The sequence below is a fragment of the Pagrus major genome, chromosome 16 (assembly GCF_040436345.1).
Source record: "Pagrus major chromosome 16, Pma_NU_1.0".
In the NCBI taxonomy this organism is placed as follows: domain Eukaryota; kingdom Metazoa; phylum Chordata; class Actinopteri; order Spariformes; family Sparidae; genus Pagrus; species Pagrus major.
The window spans coordinates 4,229,319-4,256,197 of record NC_133230.1 but is presented as its reverse complement, the minus strand read 5'-3'; the positions used below and the strand labels follow the sequence as shown (position 1 = coordinate 4,256,197).

The window sequence follows — 26,879 nt, the reverse complement described above, 5'->3', positions numbered from 1 at the left end:
TGACTGAAGTTTATTTTGGGTTATTATTTTTTCTAACAACAGACGAAGACAAGTTCTTACAAAGCTGTCGGTATGAGTAGCAACACCAGTGACAGACCAATGACACCAGTGACAGTACAAAGCAAACCGCTGCTGCTGTCATGTGGTGACAAAGGAGAATGTCAGTGTTGGTTAAGTTTATTCGAGGCTACGTCTCGGTTCAATTATGACAAAAAATTTAAACAAACAGCATCAACCTGTCATCAGTAATCACACAAAAAGCATCTTAAACCTGCGTCCGCCGGACACGACTGCATTTTTGTTCTGGATCCAAGAAACGATCCTCTGTTGTTCCAGGCAACGTGCCAAAGTCCACTGGACGCTGCTCCACTACCTTTACACTTCAGGTCTATTTTGGCCCGACTAGCTCGCATCTCAGGTGTGAAATTCACAGTGAGAGATTGAGATTACAGCCCACAGATTACACCTACACTGTTCTTCAAACTGTGTGTTGTCCAATAAACCACAAAAAAAAAGGCTTCAGAGTGAAAGTAGGCATATTCAAGACCTTTTTAAAGGGTGATGCCACTAATTTTACACGTTAAAAGTGTGTTTACAGGTCTTAAAAAAAGTAGTATGAATCCTTTTATGACTACAGAGGAAGCTGCATGTAATCTGATAAATTGCTTCCAGTGATGTCACTCAGTGACGTAGTTGCATTGTGGGTAATGTAGGCAGCTAGTTTTGAAATTTGGACATCATGGACAATTAAAAAATAATCAAAATCAATACAGTGGAACCAGAGAGATTGTCTTCCTTTTCAAAACCTGATGCCTATATTACCGACAATGCAACCACGGAGTGACATCATCGGATGATATTTACATGCAGCTTCCTCTGGAGCCACAAAAGACTTTATACTACTTATTTTTCATATGCAGTAGTACTTCCCAAAGACCTTAATGTGTAAGATTGGTGGAGTTACCCTTCAGTTGTTGGGACATAAAGGACATAAAAAGCTCATCCAGGTTCTTTTCCAACATCAGCTGTGATGGCCCCAAACGATATTACTTCCCCTCAGCATTGTACCATCATTTTAAAAGCAACTCATTAAAGTTTTATAGCTATAGCTATAATAGTTTTCCCTACCAAAGTTTGGCCTAATGTTTTGTCCCCGAGCAACAATAATAAATGCCATATAAAAACTTTAATATGGCGTAATCACCCAAAGTAATTTTTTTATGTTTTATTTTAAGTATCATCATTTTTTAATTTAACGATACCATACCTAATTTAAAGGTGCAGTGTGTAGTAACTAGAGGGTCTGTTGGCTGAAATGGAAAATTATATTCATAATTATGTTTTCATTAGTGTCTAATCACCTGAAACTAAGAATCGTTACCTTAGAAAGACTCTCTCATATCTACAGAGGGAGCGGGACCTCTTCCAAAGAGTCGGCCATGTTGCACCACCATGTTTCTACCCTTACCCTAAACACCGGCTCTACAGAGGGCCTTTCATGTCTGTCACATTCTTGGGAGATGAGGGTGAGGTGAAGGGTATTCAGTTGGCTACAATCTGCAACTTCACTGCTAGATGCCACAAAATCCTCACTGGACCTTCATTTGTAATATCAGCACTGTTAACGCCATTTAACTAAGTCTTGTCATAAAGTACCAAAATTAATATTATCTTATCTTATTTTAAACAAGTAAATATACACTCAAAAATATTTATAGTGCTGTTCAGTCTCTATGAAACACATCTTCTTCCCTAAACTCTTCTTTCCTTATCCTTACATATTTGTCTCTGTCTCGGCATTAACAAAATATTTATCTATATCCCACATTAAACTGCTGAATAATTCCAATGTAATTTGCAGGCAGTGCTCTGAAGGAATACAGAGTTCACTTGTGTTTGTGTAGCTTCGGCTTAATATTCAACGAGCAGAAGCCAGGAAGCAGTTGACTCTGGCTTTGCTTTTTCTGATACGCTTCATTCTGGAAATACAGACACTAAATAGACTTCTGCATGAGGTAATCAAAAAGAAAAAGTAGATTACAAAGTGTCACCACATCCATCATAAGTGGGAAGCTTTTGTGTATTTATTTAAACAACAGACTGAAACAAGGCACAGCCACTTCCGGATATCTGGTCAAAACCCAGTCTAGAACAATTTACAGGTATTTTAATGGCAAAGTATGTCCGTGTATGAAAGTAGAAACAGACACAGCTAAAAATTTACCAGCTTGGTGTTTAATCCAGTAATAAGCGTAGTAATCCAGTGAGAAGCAGCGAGTCTTAGCATAAAAACAGCATTAAAAAAGCTCCATCTGGAGGAGTAGCACCAATAAAAGAGAAGATTAAAAAAAAACACGAGGAGAAGAAATTAAGATTCCTGAAAAACAAACAGAGTAAAAATTTCAAAATAACTCATTAGAAGCATTATCTACTCCTCCAGTGACAAAACTCTTGGTACAGTACATCACTTGTATTAATTGTGCTCTGCAAAAGGGATCACCACTTGACGAGCTGTTATGGGTTTTAATGAGTTAGTCGGGGATTAAAACTTGCAGCTGCAGATGCCGAGCAGTAGAGCAACAATCCCTCACAAAAAAGGTCCTGATTTGCCAGAAACAGCAACCTACCAACCTCTTTTACCTGTGAGCAGTAGTGCTTTTGTATTACAGAAGTCAATGACTAGGAATACTTGTAAAAAAGGATCCCACTTAACAGCACAGAATAGGTCAATATCAAGTATAACTGAGCTGCCAATACTGGAAGTTTTGAATGTTTTTTAGGAGATTGTCCTCCCAAGAAAAAAAGCAAGTGCCAAAGACGACATATGTTTACGTGGGAGCGACAAAAAGCTCTTTGGCAGGAAAGGAAAAATGATTTGTGTCCATCTGGACCAATGGATGAAGTCACATGATGGAGTTACTGTAGAGCGACCAAGTCTGCATAGAAAGGAGGAGATGAAGCTGATAGATGGGTCAACAAAATGTCTCACTTTAACACATGAGACTGCTGTTAATGATGTGATGACAAAAGGTCCCCTAACTTTAATAAAGTAGTCATTCAAACCAAAACCACGATGTTTCCTCTAAACATAACTGAACGATAACCATATGATATTATTTATCTTTTTAATGGATTGCAGACAACAAAATCCAAGGGATGACATGTTACATATTTAAGTGGAAACACTTATTTCTAATATGTTCCTTAGATGTTAAATGACAAAATATGAGACGCACAGTACAGCATAAAACGAAACAATGGATTCCTGAAAGTCAAAGTTGCACCACCTCACATTAAATAAGAAAAGCCTGCATCACTTTGGATGCTGCTTGAAGGATAAAACTGGCTTATTTTTCAATAGTGCTTTGTAATGACTTTGGAAGGCACAGACAAATGATGGTGTCGGATCAGAAAACGCTTCTATGCTTTGAAGAAAAAGAAGAAGATTCTTTACTGTCACATACAATCGTACATAGTGAGCCTTGTTTTCTGCATTAAACCCGTCCCTGAGGAGCTGTGGCCAGCAGCCGTACTGTGCCCAGGGACAAACCGGAGCTCGAGGCCTTTCAAGTAGTTGAAACTATGTATTTTGTTCTTTAATTTGGAGGACTTGTTTTTCTTATGTCATATATAATCAGGGGTTTAATTGGACCAGGGCTTATGGGGAGTTAATGGTGCATTCAAGAGCTACCTCAAAATCTCTAAAATCTACCATGCCTTGTTTTGGAGGGTGCATGGGCGGCAACAAGGACTTAATGGTGCATTCAAGTGCAGTTTGTTGAAGTACATAGATCTACATTTGACTTATTTTCTTGTTCTTACACTCCAGCATTTTTAAGAATTAGATGCTGAAAAATCTATTTACAAAGTCAAATTGTTCAGCAAACTCAAACATATTCTTGTACAACAGTTCCCAAAGCCCTGCTGTCATAATTGTAAATTATTATGTAAATTATTTTAGTGATTAAATAGTCAAGTCATAACCAAGCAAGAAGGTCCAAGGTTCAAAACCTGGCATCTTCTCCATGGGTTTTCTCCAGGTGTTGCGGTTTCCCACCATCAAAACATGCACATTAGATTCATTCTTCAATCACTGCCCTTGACTAACATCTGGATCTGGCTGCCCACTGCCATAAACTCGTCTGCATGTAGATGTAGTCAGAAGCCTTGTTCATTTCAAGCATAACAAAACCTTTATTGTTCAAAAGAAATCTGCCTTAAAGCAGCCATTGAAATGGAGGACATAAATAGACTGATAAGTAAAACCTCTGCTAAAAAAATGAAACAAAATGACACCATGCAAACCAAAGACCTCAATGCAGCAGTGAAAAATGTGCACGTTTAGAAACCTAGTAGAGCAAATTACAGTTTTTATCTGGGGACAAAACCTCCTGCCTTTAAGCTATTTTCCGACCAATTATGACATGTTGTATCCATTTTCTCTACCTGACATGCATCGCTCAATGAGATAATGACATTTGTTAAAATGCTCATTTTCTCTGATTAGCCAACTCAGGATGGCAATAAAATGTACATTATCCTGTCGTGAGTTAAACCTCCCAGCGTAGCCACATATGTTTTTTTCAACTGCTTGATGGATGTCTTGTTTTTCAATGAAACTCCTCATGTGCATCCTGCAGCTAGGACTCAGTCTTGCCAAGGCAGCTCCTGTGTGCTGTTTACTGTAAGCTCCTTAGAGACCCAGAAAAACAAACCTCAGACTGACTGGCCTCATTTCCCTCCGTCTGAGCAAAAAAAAAAACGCTCCTCTCCTCCTGCCTGAGCAAATGGCTGAAGCCAAGCGCCGCATACAGTACGTGATAATAAGGACGAACAAGTTTATAATGGGAAAGGCGATTCATGGACCAGCGGTGCATGTCGAGCTCTCATCTCAATTGGAGTTCGGTGTTGTTTGCCAGGCTCAGGCAGGCCACAGTTCTATTTTGAGGAGAAAGTGTGCGTAATGATTTGGCAAAGAGGGTTTGGATTCGAGCCAATAATTGGGAAAATGAATCCGCCCTGGGAGAGCTCCTGAATGTTTGTCTTTCCCCCATGCTCCTCATGTAATCACAGCGAACAGAGAGTGAAATGTTATTCATTTTGACACGAGCCAAAAAGACTCTCCCGTCTTTCGGTAATGGTCGTGTTTCACAAGTGGGCCACATGATCGTCAATTAAATAAATCCTCCTGGTCTCTTTTGGTGTTTACATCTTTTTGCCACCAAATTCAGCATTATTTTGTGCACAGGGCCCCCCTGTGCTGTTGTGCCGGTGCCGGCTTGCTGAGACAGGACTTCAGATGGCCTTTGATGACTTTGTAATTGAACATAATTTGGTTTCCTGCCTCCGAACTAATGAGGTGGACAGAGAGAATAGTGGCAGGGAAGAAGACAGTCGTTTGCAGATAGGGGAAGGGGAAAAACTGCTGGACTCTATGGAGTCAGCGTGCTCAAGTTTAAAAAACAGCTGTCACCCTACCTTACCTCCTCATCACTGCGATAATAACCACATCACTATGCAGAACAGCAGCTCTGGACTTCTTCGTTCGCTGAAAGCTGAGTGTGTCAGGGAAAAAAATGAGAGGACAGATGGAGGTGAAGCTCATTTATGTCTGCAATTATTTTAATTTTTCTGCAAGTTAAATTGGTAGCGTAGCAAGAAAAAAGAGTGAAGGTAACCAGCAGTATGTCAGGAAGGTTGGGGACAGGAATGGGGATGGTGCACAGGATGTGCTCTGCAGTGTGGCTCGAGGGAACCTATGAAGTCGGTAAAAAGAAAAAGCCCTCTGGGAGAAACTTAAAAGTCAAAGAGATGCGAGATGGCGGTGCTTAAACAGCCGTGTCCAAACATTTACAAAGGAACTGTCACAACAGCTTACCAGTGAAGATATCAATTGGCACTTCATCTCTGCGTGACGGCGGGTGGTGAGGCACGGTGGCGAGCAGCTGGAGTTGCACCCCTCGCTTCTCTCATCCGTCAGCCTGCCAGGGGATCGCTGCACGCTGCCGAGCGCTAACTGCACTCTTTGAGTGCTGCGGCACACTTTCCCACCTGTCCTACCGACGCTAATGGCCCACAGCACCATTAGCTGGTCCACAGCCTTTCCTGCGAGGTGCTGATGTATACACACCGTCAGCCGGCTTCAATCTGTTTCCCTCACTATTGACTCGTTGCTGATGTGTTGCAACTTGCAGATTCCCTAATTAGCTGCAAAGCTGGCAATGACTGTGCAGGTTACCCATCCACCACCTCCATCTCTGTCTAGTAGTTGATGCTCAGCGTTGCACCAGTGGAGGGAGTCGAGTCAAGGCTCTGCATTGATTGCTGCAGAATTGTGTTTGCAAAGGTAACCCACCTCAGGAGGATGGATCAATTTGTTCAGGTCCTGTGAGAAATCTATGTTTGTGTGTCACACCCCGATACTCCACTGAAGCCTTTGAAATCCCATCCCTAATAACCAGCGAGTCGCTTCAGGAATCGAAGGGTTTTTTGCTGGAAACAGATGGAATAATGGCGTGATTTTCATTTTCTGAGCACCATCATCCATCTTACAGTATAAGCTGCGGTATATTAATTGATGAATCTCTCATTCATGTCTTCATTTGAGCATATTTTAATTGAAGTGACTTTCATGCAAACGTAATTGCTGCAGAGTAGCCCATTAGCTGAATTAAAATGAATGCTTATAGAATATCAATTCATTATATGATGATAAGTCATTCTGGTTGTGGAAAAGCCGAGAACCTGATGTAATTGGACGTCCTTTGGGGTGCACAAGACCGTATAAATCCACCAGACTGTAAATTATATATAGTACAGAATGTACATACTATAATATGCCCTTCAGTCACAGCCTACTTACTGCAAGTGGTCCATTTTCTATTCACCATGAGCATCAAATCAGACCATTACAGACAACTGAAATATGGAAAAAACTAAACTGACTCACTTTTAGGGAGTGAAGAGTCCAATGTCGCTTTTCAACTTTGGGAAGTTAACATTTGTATTACTTTTTCTACACCATCTCACTTTTTCTGTGTCAAGAGTTAAAAAGTAAAAGAAGTATTTGTCCATCCAGAGAATCACAGCTTGTTCGCTTGTATCTCACACTCACCGAATCGCTTGTTTTCAGCTCTGACAGCAAAAGGCGTTAAACATTATCTGTTTCAGTCAGGTGAGGATTCAAACCAGAAACATCCAAAGCATCTGTTTATTTAATTGAATTACACCCAAACTTGAACATCTGTTCCTTTTTAACGCCTGTGAAAGAGGGAGAAAGATCTCTAAAGATTTGCCTTCCTCTAGTCATCACTGTAATCATGCAACTGTTCCAACAACTTAACAGCGGTGAATAAATTCTAGCGAGCTTGTGTGAATACGCATGCTAACATCCCAGGACAAGAACGTATACTGTGAATACTTGGCAGCAAGAGATTGAACCTGTTCCCTGAAGTTAATTTTTTTTTTTGGCATATGCAATTTGAGTAGTGATACTTGCATTAAAACTTTAACTTTAACAGCAGAACAAGCTGAAAACACAACATTGAAATACATTAGCTAGCTCTGTAGCCTCTAAATGTTAATTTTTTTAACAATATTATCACTGATAGATAAAACTGACATCAATGTGAGCAGATTTTGTCCTAAAAATTTAAAAATGAGTTAATAACCTGTAGTTTATGCACCCCTGAGGGTAAAAAAGGCTCAGATGAAGTGGGCAAAGATGGATGATTTATTATTTATAGCTCCGATAAGATTTATTGTGTTAAACTCACAACTCAACTCAACTTTTTCCTCCTCTCCGAACACGTATTGTAAGTATGTGTATGTTTTTAACTGACAGAAGAAAAGAGGTCGTCTTTTCACAAAATGTCGAAGGTGGCAGCAGAAGGAGATGACATAACTGTAGTTTTGGGGCTTTTGTTGAACATAACTGTTCACTGCTCTTGCTGGGTGGCAAATCAAAATCCATATAACTTCACTCAGCTGTTGAACTGCTGTTGCCCTCACAGTGTTCGTGTGTTAAGTCACCACTTCACTTTTTCTACGTAGGCTGAACTCAGTATTTATCGCCCATGACCACATTCATTGACACTGAGTAAACTGTTTTCTTAAGTGCCACTAATGTATGCATTTCTTTTATCGTGCTGTCAATAACCGAGGAACTGTGCACAGCGAGGGGCCTCCGTTGTCAGAAGAGATCTTGGGGGGTGACAGCGGCAGGGTTAACAGAGGGTGACAACAGCAGCAGCAAGAACAAATCAGTGAGCTGTTTTGTTCCAATCCAAACAGCAACTACCCTCCCAACAAAAAAGGGCATCAGCTGCATGTGGTGTGGCACCGGCACACAGGAAGTCGTCCTGCATTTGAAGCAGCCCCAAACCCTGGTTAAGATCAAAATAGTTCTGTTATGTGACTGTTGTTTTTTCTTGCACAGTGGGCCACCGAAGAGGGTACTTCATCATGTTTTCTCCACTTGAAGGGCAGCTTAGAGGGAGTTTCACTACGTTTTCTTGCCAAGTGGGCCACAGCAGAGGGCACTTTGCTATGTTTTCTCCGCTGGAAAGGAACCCTAGAGGGCACTTTATCCTGCTTTCTCCACTCTTGGGAACCCTAGAGTGTCCTTTATTATGTTTTCTCCACTGGAAGAGCACTCTAGAGGGCACTTTGTCACCTTTTCTTGCAGATTTTGCCAGCACAGACCACAGACGGCACTTGATTAAGTTTTCTCTGCTATAAGGGAACCTTGCAGGGCACTTAACAATGTTTTCTCCATTTGATGGCAGCTTATAGGGACTTTCACTTTTTCTTGTAAATGAGGCCACAGCAGAGGGCACTTGATTATGTTTTCTCCGCTGGAGGGGCAGCCTAGAGGGCACTTGTCATGTTTTATCTACCATAGAGGCATCCAAGGGCAGACTTCTGTGGCGTTTTTATTCTCTTTCATTACTTAATTGTGTAAACACATAACCGTTTTGTCCTTTAATGAGACTTTTTGCAATCAGTTTGTTTTGTAACAGTTTACTCATCAGTGCACTCATTTCTATTGATGAATTATTAGTGTTTCATATTGATATGAATCATTTCATTGTTCACCTGTGTAGAGGACTTTCAGCAGATACTGGTGGTTTGAATGCAAACCACCAGTATCTGGTGGTTTGAGTGACAGTCAGTTCCACAGCTACCATATATCCATCATGAGGTACAGGTGTTGTGAATCCAAAGGAAACTGGACCTTTATCTCTCTGACTGTTGGCCTACTCGGTTGTTTGTGATTGATGAAGGACAGTGGGGTTTTATTATAAGATGCAGGATTCATTGAGAGTAGAAGTAGCATGTGTTTGTGTCAAGAAAGAAAAGAGCTGCAATAAAGAAACTTCAAATCATGCAGGTAGTTTGAATAAAACATAAATAAAAAGAAAAACTAACTACAGTCTTTGGTTAAAAAACATTTTCTTTATTTTTCTCTCAGAAATGTCAGCTCACACACACACACAACAGTTTTCATTAAACTAAGCTCCTGGTGGGGTCCTGAGCACATTTAACAAAATGCTTTGCACTTCTTAAAAAAACTCCACGACTTAATTACCACAGGTTCACCTGTACGCTCCCTCACACCCACACCGCTACACCCCCCTAACACTCACAAATTATACTCGGTTGCATCAGAAAAAAAAAAAGTCCAGAGTGCTCAGAAGTTCAAACAAAATGCGATGAAGGTGCTCTTTTTGGCAGGGAACACAGAGGTTCAAACGGAGAAAGATCCAAGTCACTCCTCTGGCAGAAAGTTTAGAAGCCTTTATTCAGATGGCTATTTCATGGTGAAACTCTTAGAAACATAGACAGTGCATGTTAAAAAACAAGCTGAGTAATAACCTATGCGTAGGGGCACAAACAGCCTCTTCAAGGTGTAAACCCACTTAGCACACAGTTGCCCCTCTTGTAGATCTCGACCCCCGAGTGCATACTTTAGATATACGCATACAAAAACATACTCGTATTCCATTAATCCCCATGTGGTACTGTTTCAACTGCAGTGCCTCCGATAGCAAGGTTTAGGAAAAGTTAGTCTTTATTTAGGCCTTCACTTGTTAAACCAAACAAAGATTGTGATTGCAGATTGTGATTATGTTTCCCACCATTTAGCGATTGACCAGACTTGGTGAATGTACAGGCTCTGTGATTAGATGCCTCCAGCCTAAAATGCATGTTTGGGAGTTGAGCTCACCTTCTACGTTAAGTTTTCATGCGCACAGGGTTTTGGACTTTTTATCAAAGAACCAGAATCTTTTGGTACTAATGATGCAACCAGGAGATTTTCATGCCAATCCAAAGCCACTGAAGTGCTCCAACTGTGAGTCACGTAACATCGACTATGGGTTCAAATCGATGGGACTTTACTTTTAGAACCAGGAAGAACTCCTGAGATAAACCTCTTAAACTTTTATCTCGGATAAAAAAAAAAAAAACATCTGCTATGACTGCAGTTCTCAGCATAGCTGCAGTGGGCGTTTTCTACCCTCCAGCCACAGGGGGCAGTCATGAGCCTATTGGGGCTTTATGCACCAAAATCAACATAACCATTTCAAACTACTTCTGTCATTGTGTTTCTCACAAACTATGCAGCTATTACTATTCTCTCTCTCATGCATGGGCACTATTATTTTTTCCTCATGCATGCTACTGTTCTCTGATGATTAGACATACTGTCAATCTCTTTACTATACATACTTCTCTAACAAGCAGTTTATTATTTCTCATTCACAGCACGCTGACACTGACTCACACACAGTAGACAACACAACACAACAGTAGAAAGGGCTGATAACGGTGTGTGTGAATATTACTTATGACCTATAAAATCTCCTCCATTTCTACATTCCTTTGACAACAACACGTTATTATATTTACATATAATTCTCCTTGTACAGAAATGAATAGTGAATGGGCGAAGGCTGAATTTGCATGCAGCCTTCGTGTTGAAAAACCAGCAGGAAGGTCAGAAGCGAGTCAAATCGACTCAGTGTCTGGGAAATGTTCACCTCTGTCTTTTCATGCTACCCTACAGCTATTTAGGTAAGCCAGTCAGCGAGCCTGCTGACTGAGAATGGATTCAAAGGAAATAACTCACAGCTGTTCATTATTCATTAATGTTTTATATTATATTACCAGAGTTCCTCTTTTTTTTCCTTTCAGTGAACTTGCATTATATCTGTCTTGCAGCTCTTGCCTCTGAGATTTCTGTAATTAAAACCAAACCTTCAATCTGCCACTGACCGAGGCGCTCTGCTATTCGCCCAAACAGGCTCTCTAACTGTACATTTACATTTAATAGACAGGAAAGTGAATACCTGCCCACACAGCACTCCTTTCTCTCTCGTGTAATGGCAGACAGTAGTGTCAAGGACTGCAGTACTTTTTTGCCGTATGACATATTTAAACTTGTCCCCCCAGGCGTATGAATAACATATGTTGCTCACTTTAGGCGGCGTCTTACAATAGTGGCCCAGAAAAGCAACGAGATGTATAAAATTGCAAAAAAATCTGAGCTTCCATTATTCACAAATCTGCTTTCTGTGAATGGCTGAGCCGTCGCTGCTGTTTCAGGGAGCGTATTTTTCTCTTGAACTCCTGATGCATCACTACCTGTGAACAGAGAAGAGTACGTGCTTTCACTTTCATTTTTAGGTGAATGGATAAATCAAACCATGTCGTCCCTTTGGTCTGCCTCATTACCACTTGTTGATATTGGCTAACAGTTAGAAAATAAGGTTTTAGACCAAAGACACTCACTCTTTCAGTCACCTGAAGACTCACCCTGCCATGACCACATTGTCATTAGATGTGATCAGTGACCAATCACATTACAAAGAGCCTTGGAGGGATGGGAGGGCAAAAGGAAACTAGAAGTGGTGGCTGATATGGGCTGGTATATCAGGTGCAGCCGCAGCACCAACGTGAAGGAAGTTGAACGTCCACATATGTTTTAGGCAGGCTTCGTAGAAAACTAAACAAAAACTACATTTTTATGTAAATAAATACTGTAGCCGAGGGTTATATGTTGCGTCTATACTTACGAAGATTGTAAAATAATGATACAAGACTCCCTAGTCTCAAGACGGCAAAGTTATTCCACTCACAACTGCAGCGCATACAGACAGACAGACTCTTTGTTTTTGTACATTTCACAATAAAAGCCCTAGGCGGTATACACTGCATAACTGTTTATCGAGGGGGAGCTTAAATTCACTCTTTACTAAAACGCCACTCAAAGATTCAAGTCATATAATGATCTGCTTCTAACACATACACTTGGTTTTCATATTTTTTTCCAACTTTAACATTTTCAGTGTATTTCTGATCTGCTGTGGTCTTGTGTCTTCCTCAGCCACTGCAGCATTGTGTACAAGTGGGTGTGTTCAGTAGGAGGTGGTTTGTGCTGTGTTCAAGGCTGCCATATGGAAGCTGAGAAATGGCCGTGCTTGCAGTATTTTTAATGCCATTATCATCATCAAGCTCATGACTTAATTATGTTGTTATTTCCAGACAATGAAGCTTGCTTTTCTTGTGATAACTGATTGATTTATCTTGAGAAAACAAACGGCAGATTTCTCAGGACAATAAGATAATTTATCAAGAGAAAACAACTTCATAAGATTAGTGGACCTTGATAAACACACACGGCTCTGTGGGGCGGGCGAGGGACTTCCAAGGCAAATCATATAAACTTTCTATGAACTCTCAGCATTTGTTGTAAGAATGTTTTCATTAGTGAATTCATACGAAGGCATGCACGATATTGGGTAATTATTGCAGGGGATAGGCCTGAGACGCAGGTGAAGATTTTATTTTTCTGGTGAGAAAAGTTTTCTCTGGTAGGAAATAAAATGTGTTTCTTGATTATCCTTAATTTTATTTTATTTATTTATTATTATTTGCATCTGTGAAAATGTGCAAAAAAAAAATTTTTTTTTCCTAAAGTTTAGGATTTTTTTCCCCCTCAAATTTAGGAGAATTTTTTATTTCATTTTATTTTTTTAATTTAGGGTTTTTTTTCTCTAAAATTTAGAAGACAATTTTGTATTTTTTTTTTTCTTTTTCTAAAATTTAGGAGAAAAAAAATTTTCAGGTGAAATCGAGTTTGTTTTTGTTTTTTTCATGTGTGAAAAATAAAGTTTTCACAGGAATTATATATTTTTTTTATTATCATTTTTGCAAGGCTCAGTAAAACTCATCGACCACAAGAGGCTGAGCCTCACTTGGTTTCACGCATGAAATAAAAAATTGTCTTGAAAAAAAATTCTTTCACGCATGAATTTTTTTTTTCATTTTTTTAAATTCTGCAGGTTTTTTATTTTTTATTATTTTTTATTTATTTTTACATGTTTTACAAGTTCTCAAGTCATAAACACAGGAGATAAAACAGTGTGGACAGTGTGAAAGGATCACCAGAAAAAAAACTCATTTGCATGGTCAAATTAGACGTCTCATTGGTGTAGGGGAAGTGGGAAAGAAACTTCCCATATTGAGGCATGTTTTAGTAGCATAATCTCATGTAAGAGTATGCATATAAAAAGATTAAAAACAGTCTGATGCATTGATCAGTAATTGGGACATCTTGATGTGACATTTCCAGCTTTAATCAGCTGATAGAGTTGTCAAGCAGCCATCTATATATGCTGACACAGCACTCCTGATCCCTGATAAACATTATATGTAATTGGAGGACACAAGCTTTTTTTTTCTTCATGATAACGGGTTGATTATGTAGAGATAACAAAATAATTGACTCGTGGTCTTGAGATAACAGCATTTGAAAAAATGGCAACCAGAGGTGATGCTGATGTAAAAGTTGGTGTGAAGTTATTTCCATTTATCCCTAAAACACCTTGTCCCTGCTGCTCTTGTGTTCCAGAAAATGCCATCCAGGCCTTCGGGAACGGATCAGATGTGAAAACGGGCGCCAGCCAGCCCGGGATGCCCAGTCCAGCCACAGACAACCAGAGCCCACACTTGGCAACTACTGCACCGGGAGTCTCCATGGAAACAGAGCAGAACATCTTGAGAGCACAGATACCTACTCAGGTGAGACGAGATGGAAGAATGAAAATGTTATGTACAACCTTTTCCAAACAGAGAGGCACTAATGGAGACGGCCTCACTCAGAATTGGGTCGCACTACTGCTGATAACTCGGGGTGTTTGTTTTATCCTGCGGGGGGAGCAGCAGACGGGTGGGATTTACATTATCTGCATAATTCAGACAGCGTCAGTCACACAAAAACCGAGATGGAGAGAGACGAAGCTGTGCCCGGTTCACTTTACACCAGCTTATCCAAGTGTCCAAATTCTAGGTGTAAGATGTCGGCCGTGATTTAATTACCTCCTCTGAGGAGGATGTTTTCACCCGGTCCGTTTGTTTGTCAGGAGGATTACACAAAAACTACTGAACAAATTCCACAAATGCTGGATGGAGGATGGTACTGGACCCAGGATTGACCAGTCTAGGAATTTTTTCTCTATTTTAATCATTTTTGTTAAATTTTCAGGAAATAATGTTATCAATCTCTGGTGAAAAAAATCTGCCATTTTTAGGTGGATGGTACCAATGATTGCGCACAAATAGATGCGATTAAATATCCAGATCTAGTGATAGATTTAGATTTAAATATTTTTTATATATTGAGTAGTCTTTTCTGCCGCTATATGGTAACAAATATGATATTGGATTAGGTTTGATTGAGTTAAAGAGGACCGTTGGGCCTTGGCAGAGGTATGCACTCGATGCTCTTGTCCAAAGCAGCAATCTAAGCCACTGTAGATCAAGAATAAGTGCCACAGCCCTGTTAATGCTGTCCCATGTAAACAGTCAACCTGAAATCTTCAACCAGAATGCAGAAATATTTAAGAAATTGAGATGCACTGCTTCACCTTGCTGCTAATATAAAAATCAATCAGGACAAGATATAATGATCTACAAGTTTCCTAAATGTCATGTTTCTCATTAGAGATCGGCCAATACGGGATTTATGAGTTAATTATAATTGGACAGCAATACCTTTTATTAGCTTATATTATCCTTTTGTACACAAACACTTGATACAAACTGCAGTTTTTTGGCAATGACGCCTCAAATTGGTGATCAGAAAGCTGAGATGAAGATATGTGCGTCTCTGTATGAGCCACAATAAGCTAAAATTTGTGTTAACACACTGTGACAAGCTAGTATTGGATGTTAAAGTCGATACATCAGTCGGGCTCAGCCGCTCTACTATAGACTAACCTATCGAGTGTTTATCATGTAGAGAATTGTAGTGAGTGAATGAAGGAAGGGCCTTGAAGCTTTAAGATTGGATGTAACTTTATTGATCCCAGTGGGATCATTACATCTCTGCTGCATTAAAAAGGATTCAGCATGCAAAGGAGAGCATAAAACAAACAACATAATGAGAACAAAAAGAGTGGAGACAATTAAAACAAGCTGCGCAAAATGATGTAAACAAATGTGCATTATATAAGCTCATGATATTGATGGTTTTAAACAACATTTGGGATGAGTAGGGAGGAAAAAGCTTCGGATGACATAGTTCCATATAAATAATGGAATAACCGACTAATTTACTGCATATAGGGATATACTTAAACATGCCATCAAAAGTAAACATATCTGTGTACATTATTAAGTAGTGGAATAATTATTAAAGTTTCCGTAGTGCTGGAGGGTCAGGGGTCTTTGGGTGCTTCAGTTATCACACATCTCTAGCTGAGCACAATCAGCGTGAACGTATCAGACACTAGAAACTGTCTCATATTCATAACTGCTTCATCGACAGTATAAACAGCTTGTGTAAACATCATTAATGTAGGCCATACAATGAAGCCGTAAAATAAACAACTATTAAACTCTGTTGAACATCAATTTTAATGTGGACAGCCTGTTTTCCATTAAACATACACACACACTATCTCCATTTAAATAATGAGGAGTGAATCATAAATAATACAATTCACTGCAGGCAAAGGAAATTTGTTCCATGCATCTGGCTCCTAGTGGGGAAAAAATATGCTGTAATTGACAATCCGCCAACAGATATAAATAAACTTCACAAGCTAAATGTACAAGTAGGCCACTTTCTTATTTCCAGAGGGAAAGTGGAAGAAAAGGGCCGAAAGCCCTGATTACATATTCACGCCTCAGGTCCTCTGAAGCCCCTCATCCCACGCAGCGATTGTTTCAACAGTCTGTATCATCTTCTGACTGTGTCAGACTTCATATTACGGCACAGACACAAAGTAAACAGTGAAGTGACACCTGATAGTCGAGTATCAACTCAGGATCAAATGAAGTGTCGCCAAGTCGACACCAGTCAGAGTTAATTAATCCGGTAAATGAGCCCTGGACAGCTGCCCCGGAGTCACATCATCAGACATATTCGACCACCATCCTGTCACATTTAAATAACTGTCACTGATAATTCAACAAAAATTAAATTAATGCTGGAGATGTCACTGTGCATTTCAGTCAGACCGGACTCGTCCTCAGTAGCAGGATGGTGACTGACTTACAGTTTACACTAAAACTCTTCTCTGTTGCAATTAGTTGCTAATTTTGTATGGAGGGTCAAAAACAACTTTATTCTTACAAATGTTCCTTTATTAGTACATATTTCAATGAACTTTAACTGCCAGTAAAGTGCTGCAGGAATGAGTCCTTAAACCCAGATATGAGTTAGCATTTTTGATCTTTAAGTCAGTGGAGTTTTTGAATTTGGTTAAATCTCTGAATTAAGGTCTGTGATTAACACAAGCGAAAGACATTTTTAGAAAGGCAGGAGAAATTTCTTTTCTTTCTTTTTTTTTGTAAGGCTCAAATTTCTCCTGCTAAAAATTTTTTTCCCACTCCGTTTCAGTTTTCAAAGCTTTCTTCTACAAAAACAAAAAAATCACTCCGTTCCACACATGAGAAAAAAAACATTTTTTTTTTATTTATTTTTTTTAAGGCTCATTTTGTATTTCAAGTGTTTGTTTTCGTAATACTCATTCTGACCTCCAGAGGCTGAAGTGCATCACTACCCCACGTTCTTAATAGGACTAAAAACATTTAGCCTTTTCTTCCAGGGTAGTTTTAATTTGTCCATGCACACAACGACGTTCCTCAGATCATGTTTATGACTGAAGGGATGAGGCCAGGTTTTGCGCAACGCAGCTCGACAGTTACGCACTTTGAAAAACTAGCCTTACCAAAACAAAAACAAAAATCTCCTGGCAAATTTTTTTTCTTCTCCGTTTCAGTTTTCAAAAATTTCTTCTAGAAAAGCTAAAAACGTGCTCACATGGAAGAAAAAAAAAAATTCTCCTTAATTTTTTTTCTTCTTTTTTTTAATTCAAAGTAGATATTGGCACATGCAACTACCTCAGATGCAGGTACGCAGCGTAGAATAACTCTTCTGCACACTGCTCTTGCTCAGCTTCCCCAAATGTGTCAACACTCCTGACGTTTCATCAGGAGTGTTTCAAATAATTCTTAAAACAATGCTCCACCCATTCTTTGTGCACAGGTGCGGGTCACATTATAGTCTACATTAAGAGAAAAGGCATCTTAGATTGTGAACAACTGAGTACAAGTGACTGACAGTGTGAAGGATTATGTTTTTTACTTTTTATAGTCAGATATGTTTCTTTCTGTAAACCCCAGAGACAGACAGGAGGGGTTGAGGGGCAAAGCAAACAAAAAAGAAATGAGTCCAATCGACATCTGATGGAGGCTGGAGAGCTATGAAGAGAATAATCTGGATATGGAGCTCGTCTGATTGTAGAGTTTATGCTGAATATGTTTGCAGCGAAAAAGCATCTCTGGCTGTGAAATTGCGTCTGGCTGATAAGTGGCAATGTCCTCACCATCACTTAGCTGTGGATGTGGAACATTTGGCCATTATATCCGTATGCTAGCTCGTAAAAATGTCTCTTCTGGGATCAGTTTTTTTTGTTCTGCTGCTTGAGCCGAAAAGATGTGTCCTGTTGTGGTAGAGGAGTTTATTTTTCTACTCAAATAAAGAAAAACGGTTGGCTAATTGAATATGTTTTCTTTCAGGTAAACGAGAATGACAGATTGTGGGGCGACGAGGGAGACTCCACTCTTCCCTCTCCGGGCCTGTCGGACCGCGGAGCCGAGCCCGTCCGCCTCTCCCTGCTGCTGGGCCTCGGTTGGCTGCTCCTGCTGCTGCTCTCCGACCAATAAGAGGCCTTGCTCACCTGGCCTCCAAGGACAAAACTCCAGACCAAGGGGGGGGAGGGTGGGTGTGAGAAAGAGAGAGAGAGAAAGAGCCATTTCTATGTGTCAAACGACGGTGGGGGGGGAAAGGGTCGACTCCCCTCTCCTTCTCTGTCACAAAAATCACACTTTATCTCTTTTTTGTGAATCATGACTCAGAGCAGATGTGTTGTGCAGCCCAAACCCTTGAGAAAGACCGCCGGAGAGGGTGCAGCTACTGCACCACGGGAGGGGGGGGGGGGGGAACCAGGAAGTACACACCTCATTTATTGCTTCAAACACAAACTGTTACACGACACACACGCAGACTTTGCTCATCCGAAAAATAAGTGAAAGGGGCCTGTGGGTTCAGAAGGTGTACAGCGAACAGACACTGATGAAGCAGTGCTGGAAAACTCTAAAAAAAATATATATATATAAAACAAAATTAAAAAAATGTTTTTTTTTTGTCCCTGAACATTCCTTGATGTAAAAGAAAATATTAAGTGTAAGTGTTAAGACTTTTCTCTCAGATGAGCCTGTGATGAAGTGTTACACGAGATTTAAAGGTGGATGTGTGTGTGTTTGTCGACATGCAGCGCTCTGATCATTCAGCTAACGCCACATTTTTTGATTTAGTTAGACGGAAGCACACGTTATAATCGAATCACGAAGGAATTCTTTGACTGTTTGTTGTGTTTTAAGTGGCAGGATGAAGTTTCCAAAAATAAAGAAAAACTTTACATTTCAATTACCAAGATTAAGAAGACCTCTGTAAGGCTGTGAAAGTGTTTTATTTTGACAAACAAGGACCTACATTACTTATTAACCTTTAACGTGTTTTTGATTTTAAAGCTATAAATCATTTTGTATGAGTAGATGTCACTTTGGAAGGGGACTCTTCATGATTCATTTGTTCAGCTTTAAGTGTGAAAGCCATCGGGGTTGTTCCTCTTCAGAAATGTATAAAAATATCATGTGGTTGTGGTGAAGCAGCACGAGGTGGAAACAAGTTTATATTTTTTAAATGTATGTGGACTTTGCGGCAGAGAAAACAGAAACTATAGACGAGTTTGTGACCAATCATGCTTTGCCGTAACGGGAGGAGGAGGTGGAAAACAGACGGGGCGGGTTTTGATGCATGAAGAGATGCATCTGTCTTTTGAGGGACTCTTGAGATGAAGGTGGTGACCCGTGTTGGCCCGCTACCTGCTGGGACTCTTCACTCTCAAGTTGGACACCAGAGGATCTACAACATGTACTGTGAAAGCACAGCTCTGCTTTGCGGAGCGGACATGTCTGTGAAAAAGTGTTGAGCCCGAGAGGCCGTGCCGGGTCATGTTTCATCTTCAGCACTGCCATTGAGTTACCTGAAGAAACACCCATTTGTTTTATTGCATTATTAAACGACACGACGAACCAGACACACTCTAGTTCAAGTTGGACCTAAAAACGCTTACAGTATAAGCTCATAATATTGTCGTAACAGCACACGATTTGTTGGGATCTGCCTGCCAAGTTCTACAGGGAGGGAAAAAAAAAACTGTTATTCTTCCTCATTGATGCCCGTGTGGTTTTGGAATAAAGAGCCCGAATGGTTTTTAGCAGGGTTGTAAAGACCTAAAAATAACGTAACACAAATGTCATGTGAGTCACAAACATTTTCTCACTTACAACCCAGAATCCAAAAAAAGTTGGGATGTTGTGTGAAATAATAAAAACAGAATATGATCTTTTGCTAATCCTTTTTTACATATACTCAATTGAAAACACAACGAAGACAGTACATTTAAAGTTTTACACCATCAGTTTCATGATTTTTGTATACACTTAGACGGGAGCAACAGGAGACTGAGAAAGTGGTTGAATGCACCATAAACACCTGTTACATTAACACCTGGGTATGACAGGGGCATCTTCGAAAAGGCTCATTTGTAGGCTCGGGAACGCTTCGTTAAACTCGTCAGTTTGCAATTGATTGCATTTTGTTTTAATTTACGTTTTACACAGTGTCCCAACTTTTTTAATCAGCGTTGGACCCGGTCATGCAGACATTTTTGTCCAGGTTAAGAGATGTCGATCTGCTGCTGCTGCCATCCAAATACAATAAAGATAACCGAAATTCTTCTTTGTGCTGCATTCTAGTGATGTTACTTTTAATACCAAAACTCTGAAGCTTCTGTTAAATATGTACAACAGACATCACTTTGAGAGCATCACTTGATTAATGAGAAACAAGGTGTCATTTTCTCTACGATCACATGAATCTTTTGTTTAAAAGCTCATCTAAATGCTGCATGTTTTCCCTCGTAACTACTATTTTCCTGCAATTTTACATACGTGTGAATAGGTGTAATGACTCCTTAACATTACATTATTTATATATAGCAGAAATAGCCCCTACAAAATCTGTCCACTGTGCAGACTAACGGGGACATTGCTGATGGAGAGACTTTTTCGGGGTGGCAGCAGAAGTTCAACTTGTAGATGTCTCCAATCCTGGGCACATAAAATCAAAATTCTCTGCATGGCTTGATAGATTACTACGGAAGCCCTGAGGGGCAAGAGAAAGGTTTTGTTTTTTTCCCTGGGGATTCATTTTCTAAGTCTGATCTAAATTGTTTTCTCAACTGTGTTTATGACTTGAAAAAATGCCATGATAATCTTTAAGTTCCTTAATATTTTTTCCATCTGTGTAAAAAAAAAAAAATTGCTGGATTTTGCAGTTTCATACATATAAAAAAATCTCAGTTCTCAGTGTCGTCAGTTTCTGATGAAAAACATGTAAGAAACATTAATTTTTTATATGATTTTTTTTATTTTATTTTCTCCTGGAAAAAAATGTCCGGAGAATTTTGTAAAACAAATTTCCTGAGAACTTTTGGGGAAAAAAATTCCCCGCGAATTTTTTTGGGGGGAAAAAATGTTTCACTCATGAAAAAGATTCTCCTGAAAAAATTCCCAGGAGAAAAACTAAAAATCTCTCTCACTTCGAAAGGTTAATCTTGCAAAACTTCCTCTTTTATCTCCTGAAAAAAAAATTTCACTCAGTTTCGCAAATGCAAATTCTCAGGATTTTTTTTTCTTTTTTCAAAAAAATTCCTAGAATTCTTTTTCCAAAAATTTCCCAGAATTTTTTTTCCAAAAAATTCCCAGAATTTTTTTTCCAAAAATTTCCCAGAATTTTTTTCCCGAAATTTTTTTTTCCCGAAAATTCCCAGAATTTTTTTTCCAAAAATGTCCTAGAATTTTTTTCCCAAAAATTCCCAGAATTTTTTTCCAAAAATGTCCTAGAATTTTTTTTCCAAAAAATTCCCAGAATTTTTTTTCCCAAAAAATTCCCAGAATTTTTTTTCCAAAAAATTCCCAGAATTTTTTTTCCAAAAATGTCCAATAATTTCTTTTCCAAAAATCTCCAAAAACAAAAAAAGATTCTCCTGAAAAAATTTCCCAGGAGAAAAAATAAAAATCTCCTCTGATTGTAAGATACATTGTCAGTAAAATGTAAAACACTTCGAAAGATTATTCTTGCAAAACTTTCTCTTTTATCTCCTGAAAATGTTTTTTCATTAGGAAAAAAATAAACGTTTTTTCACTCAGTTTCGCAAATGGAAAATTCCTGAGAATCTTTGGAAAAATAATTCCTGAGAATTTTTGGAAAAATAATTCCTGAGAATCTTTGGAAAAATAATTCCTGAGAATCTTTGGAAAAAAATCACCTCTTACATTTTTCATGGCAAAAAATGTTTCACACATGAAAAAAAATGTTTTCCTCTGTCAAAAAAAGTAAAACAAAATGTTCTCTCTTTTTTTTCTTTTTTTTCACTCACTCACTCAGTTTCAGGAGACAAAAAAATATGCTGAAAAACATATTTTAGCACTCTGGTTTCACACATGAAACCCAAAACCATTCTCATGATTTTTTTTCCGGTGTGTTTTCACAGAAAACCAGTTCTCAAGTCATCCAACACAGGAGAGAAAACTATTTAGATCAGACTTAGAAAATAGATGACCAGAAAAAATACCATCTTCACATGCCCCTCCATAATTACCAAGAGATGTATGTGAGAAATATGTTTTTGTGATTTTGGTGACCTGATCCTTTAAATGATCGAATAAGAAAATGTCCAACACTGCAGTTATGTGTTCTCCTGGTGATCTGAGTGTTTTCTGTGGTTTCCATCAAGCCTCTTGTCTCTTTTCATGATGTGACACCAGATAAGCTCTATCCCCGGGTTCTGATTGGTCCTGTGATTTATCAGTCAGCGGGCGTCGCTTCATGTGCTCTGCTGCCGTGAGGTGACCGACCTGCCTGCTCCCTGCTCGCCTGCGCCGGCAGAATCTCTGATGTGACATGTGTCACTTCCTGCAAATAAAGACGACACTGTAAATGGAGGTGACTTCTGACCGGTTTTCTTGTGCAGACGGGAAGCACTTTTTTTTCTCACCTGTCTAGAATTTTCTGGTCTCCTGACGAAATGTGACTCTTGATCCTCATCAAAATTCATCAGAGTTCGGCTCAGCACTCAACGTTTCCCTCCCTCTGGCAGCACCCCTGGCATCAAGTCCAAAATCCCATTTTCCATCACACACAGGGAGTGATTTGTAAAGATGTTATAGTATAGTGTATATACTACACAGTGTATACCACATATATGATGTCTATAACATTCATACCTTGAGTAATAATAAAAAGGATTTTACCCAAAGTTTTGCTTTTGATATGTCAGACAGAGAGAAATTGCTGAGAGGCCGATTCTGACATGAAAGCTTTACAAAGCACAACTTTGAGCACAAACTTGTGCATCAGAAAAACTTTAATAAATGAGACCCCTGGTGTAAACAAACCCAGAGCAGATCTGTGTTTCTTCTAACCTACTCTGTACCTTAAGGCTACGGTGCAGAGGTGAATCGGAGAGGCAGTGAAGGTAAAACATGGTGCAGCTGGAAAATTTGGGGAGGACAATGAGGAAGGAGACCCACAAGAATACTTAAAGATGTTATTGAAGTTATAGTTTTTGGCCCAAAGGCCAGAATAAATGTTGGCAGTGTATATTTCTGCAAACCACAGATAAGTTGCAATTTGACATTTCTTTAGGTTACATTCAAAAATTCAAGAAAAAAAAAAAAAAAGTAGTGGCAGTGACTTGACGTGAATTACAAATCACTTGCTAACTCTGGCCAAATTAAAAAAGGCTCAGGCAGTCATCCTTTTTCACAAAGATGAGTCCAGCTGCCTGTGTGCCACCTGTGCTTTGCATATGGCGGCTGTAATTGGTCCCAGTCTCCATGTTTTGGGTCAGCAGCTATGTGGGACAGACCTCCTGCTGTCCCACATACTGGAGCTGTTGGGTCCACGGCTGCTGCTGCTGCTGCTGCTGGCAGATAAAAGTCTACAAATCATCTGACCACCAGCAGAAAGCTGAGGACAGTTCAGGATATCTGAAACTAACTAGTGATGTCAGGGTTTAAAACATAAGTTCCAACAGCAGCACAGAGGAAGCTCCAAGAAAGATGTAAAAACTCTTCTTTTCTAGTCTTTTTAAAAAAAATCTAAAACAAAGATCTCATTTTTAAAATGTGTTATTGCTCCATCAGTAATGTGTAAACATGAGAGTAAAACAGGTCTATATTTGCGGTTATGTTGGACATCTAGTTTGTAAAGTATTGCATGGTCAGCCTTTAAAACTGACTCGATGACACCAAGAGAAGCAAACTTCATTAGAAAAATGAAATCCATTGAATTTAATTTTTAAGCAACGTAAACTTGGATTTCTGCATCGTCTATAAGGGCCTTCTCCACCTTTTTCTACTGCTCCTGACAGGAAGAAAAGCAGTCGGAAGAAAAGTGAAACTGTAATCAAATCAATTTATTTATATAGCGTAAAATCACAATCACATCACCTCAGTGGGCTTTACAATCTGTACAGTGAACTTTCCTTGATTTGAGTGAGGAAAAATAAAAATAAAGAAGATCGAAGAAACCTCAGGAAGAGCCACAGAGGAGGGATCCCTCTCCCAGGACGGACAGACATGCAATAGATGTCACATGTACAGAACACAACAACAAAATCACAGTTTACAAGTTGCATTGACAGAATATCTGATACAAATTATATATAAGTGTGTGGATCCAGGAGACGGCTCAGCAGGCCGAGGCATCGCCAAGTCAGGCCTGAGCCACACAACCTCCTCTCCACCATGGTGACCTGGAAGAGGGCAGGCCACACAAGATAATGAGCATTAAAACAGAAAAGATCAGAGTGAAGAAGCATCAAATTTTACATCAAACAAGTCACAAGATCTGCAAGAAATTCACAAAATTCTTCTTGGAATTGGGAGTAAGGCCCTGGAGGTCTGTAGATTACCACCAGGTGAAAGCCTGTTCCCTGGACAAGGCTGTTACTACTTTATGATGATGGTTTTAAAACCAGAGCCTCTAATGGGGTAAATTTAATATCCTGGTTGGAGGTTAAACTAAAAATAGATTTGTAGATTAGAGCAACACCTCCCCCCTGTTTAGAGGCCCGAGCAACATGGGCATAGTAGTTATAGTCAGGAGGGGAGGCTTCAGTTAATGGTAGGAAAGTATTCAATCCCACGGAAGTCCCAGGTGGGCGTCACGTCCGACCTCCAAACTGTGAAACTCCTCAACACCGGCAACAATATGTTTGAGTCCACACCGCCTGGTTTCGAAAATGAAAAAAAAAGTTTTTTCAGGAGAAAAAAATATTCTCGAAAACATTTCCTGAGAATTTTTGGAAAAGATTTCCTTTTCAAAAACCTCTTGTTGAGGAGTTTTGCACCAACACACAAAGAGAGAGAGCCGAGACTGGACGTTCATTGTTGACCTGAGAAGCAGCTGCTCAGTTCTACCACACAATCTATTTAGTTTAATTTAGCTTTGATCATGTTTGATCATGTTTGGGAAAAATATGTTTGGGAAAAATTCCCGAGAATTTTTAAAAAAAAAAGAATTCCGGAGAATTTTTGGGAGAAAAAAAATCCCGAGAATTTTTGAAAAAAAAAATCCCGAGAATTTTTGAAAAAAAAAATCCCGAGAATTTTTTGGGAAAAATTACCGAGAATTTTTTGGGAAAAATTACTGAGAATTAAAAAAAAAAAATTCCTGAGAAATTTTTGGGAGACAAAAAAAACCCGAGAACTTTTGGGGAAAAAAAGTTCCCGAGAATTATTGGAAAAACAATTCCCAAGAATTTTTGGAAAAACAATTCCCGAGAATTTTTGGAAAATGTAAGAAACTTAGATAGATTATCCTTAGAAAAACTTCCCTTTTTTTCTCCTGAAAATGTTTTTTTCAGGAGAAAACAAATATTCTGAAAAGAATTTTGGGAAAAAAATTCCTGACAACTTTGGGAAAAAAATTTGTGCAGCAGCTTCTTCGTCATCATCATCCTTAAAAAACATTCTCTTTTTTTCTCCTGAAAATGTTTTTTCAGGAGAAAAAAAATATTCTGAAAAAAATTTCCTGAGAAATTTTGGAAAAAGATTTCCTTTTCAAAAATCTCTTGTTGAGGAGTTTTGCACCAAATGATCATGTTGATCATGTTTGGAAAAAAAATTCCTGAGAATTTTGGAAAAAAAATTCACGAGAACTTTTGGGAAAAAAAATCCTCATAATTTTTGGAAAAAAAACATCTTCACATGCCCCTTAGGGCATCCATAATTACCAATACCTGATATAATACAGGTTTATATTTGTGGTTATGTTGGACATCTAGTTTGTAATGTATTGCACGGTCAGCTTTTAAAACTGACTCGATGACACCAAGAGAAGCAAACTGTTTCATTACTTTGCAAGAACTTAGAAAAAAAATACTACTGCTCCAGATAGGAAGAAAAGCAGTCGGAAGAAAAGTGAAACTGTGATCACATCAAATTTATTTTATAGCCCAAAATCACAATCACATTGCCTCAATGGGCTTTACAATCTGTACATTGAACGACATCCTCTGTCCTTAGACCCTCGATTCAAGTGAGGAAAAACCTGCCATGTTGATGGAAAAAAAACCCTTTTAACATGGAAAAAAAATAAAATATCTCTCCCAGGATGGATAGACATGCAATAGATGTCGCATGTACAGAAAAGAACAACAAAATCACAGTTTTATAGTTGTATTGACAGAATATCTGATACAGATTACAATATATGTAAAGTGTTTGGATCCAGGAGATGACTGAGCAGGCAGTGGTGCCAGAGCCACGCAACCTCCTCTCCACCATGGTGACCTGGAAGAGGGCAGGACACACAAGATAATGAGCAGTAAAACAGAAAAGATCAGAATGAAGAAGCATCAAATTTTACATCAAACAAGTCACAAGATCTGCAAGAAAGGAACTGGGAGTAAGGCCCTGGAGGTCTGTAGAATTCCCGAGAATTTTGGAAAAATAAATTCCCGAGAATTTTGGGAAAAAAATTCCCGAGAATTTTGGAAAAAAATTCCCGAGAATTTTGGAAAAAAATTCCCTAGAATTTTGGAAAAAAAATTTACGAGAATTTTTTTGGGGAAAAAAATCCCATGAATTTTTTTTGGGAAAAAAATCCCATGAATTTTTTTTGGGGAAAAAAAATCCCGAGAATTTTTTTGGGGGAAAAAAAATCCTGAGAA

At 39.1% G+C, this 26,879-nt stretch overlaps 1 protein-coding gene across 2 annotated transcripts in view; it reads left to right on the top strand.

The window, feature by feature from the left end:
• gfra4a (GDNF family receptor alpha 4a) overlaps positions 1-18,295 on the top strand; it is a 105,681-nt gene extending 87,386 nt beyond the window's left edge. For both annotated transcript variants that reach the window (XM_073483997.1, XM_073483996.1), the window contains exons 7-8: positions 13,916-14,085; positions 18,091-18,295. In XM_073483997.1, the coding sequence (XP_073340098.1) occupies positions 13,916-14,085; positions 18,091-18,237 (317 nt within the window). In that variant the 3' untranslated portion in view covers positions 18,238-18,295. The remainder of the gene's footprint in view (positions 1-13,915; positions 14,086-18,090) is intronic.
• The last annotated feature ends 8,584 nt before the right edge of the window (positions 18,296-26,879 follow it).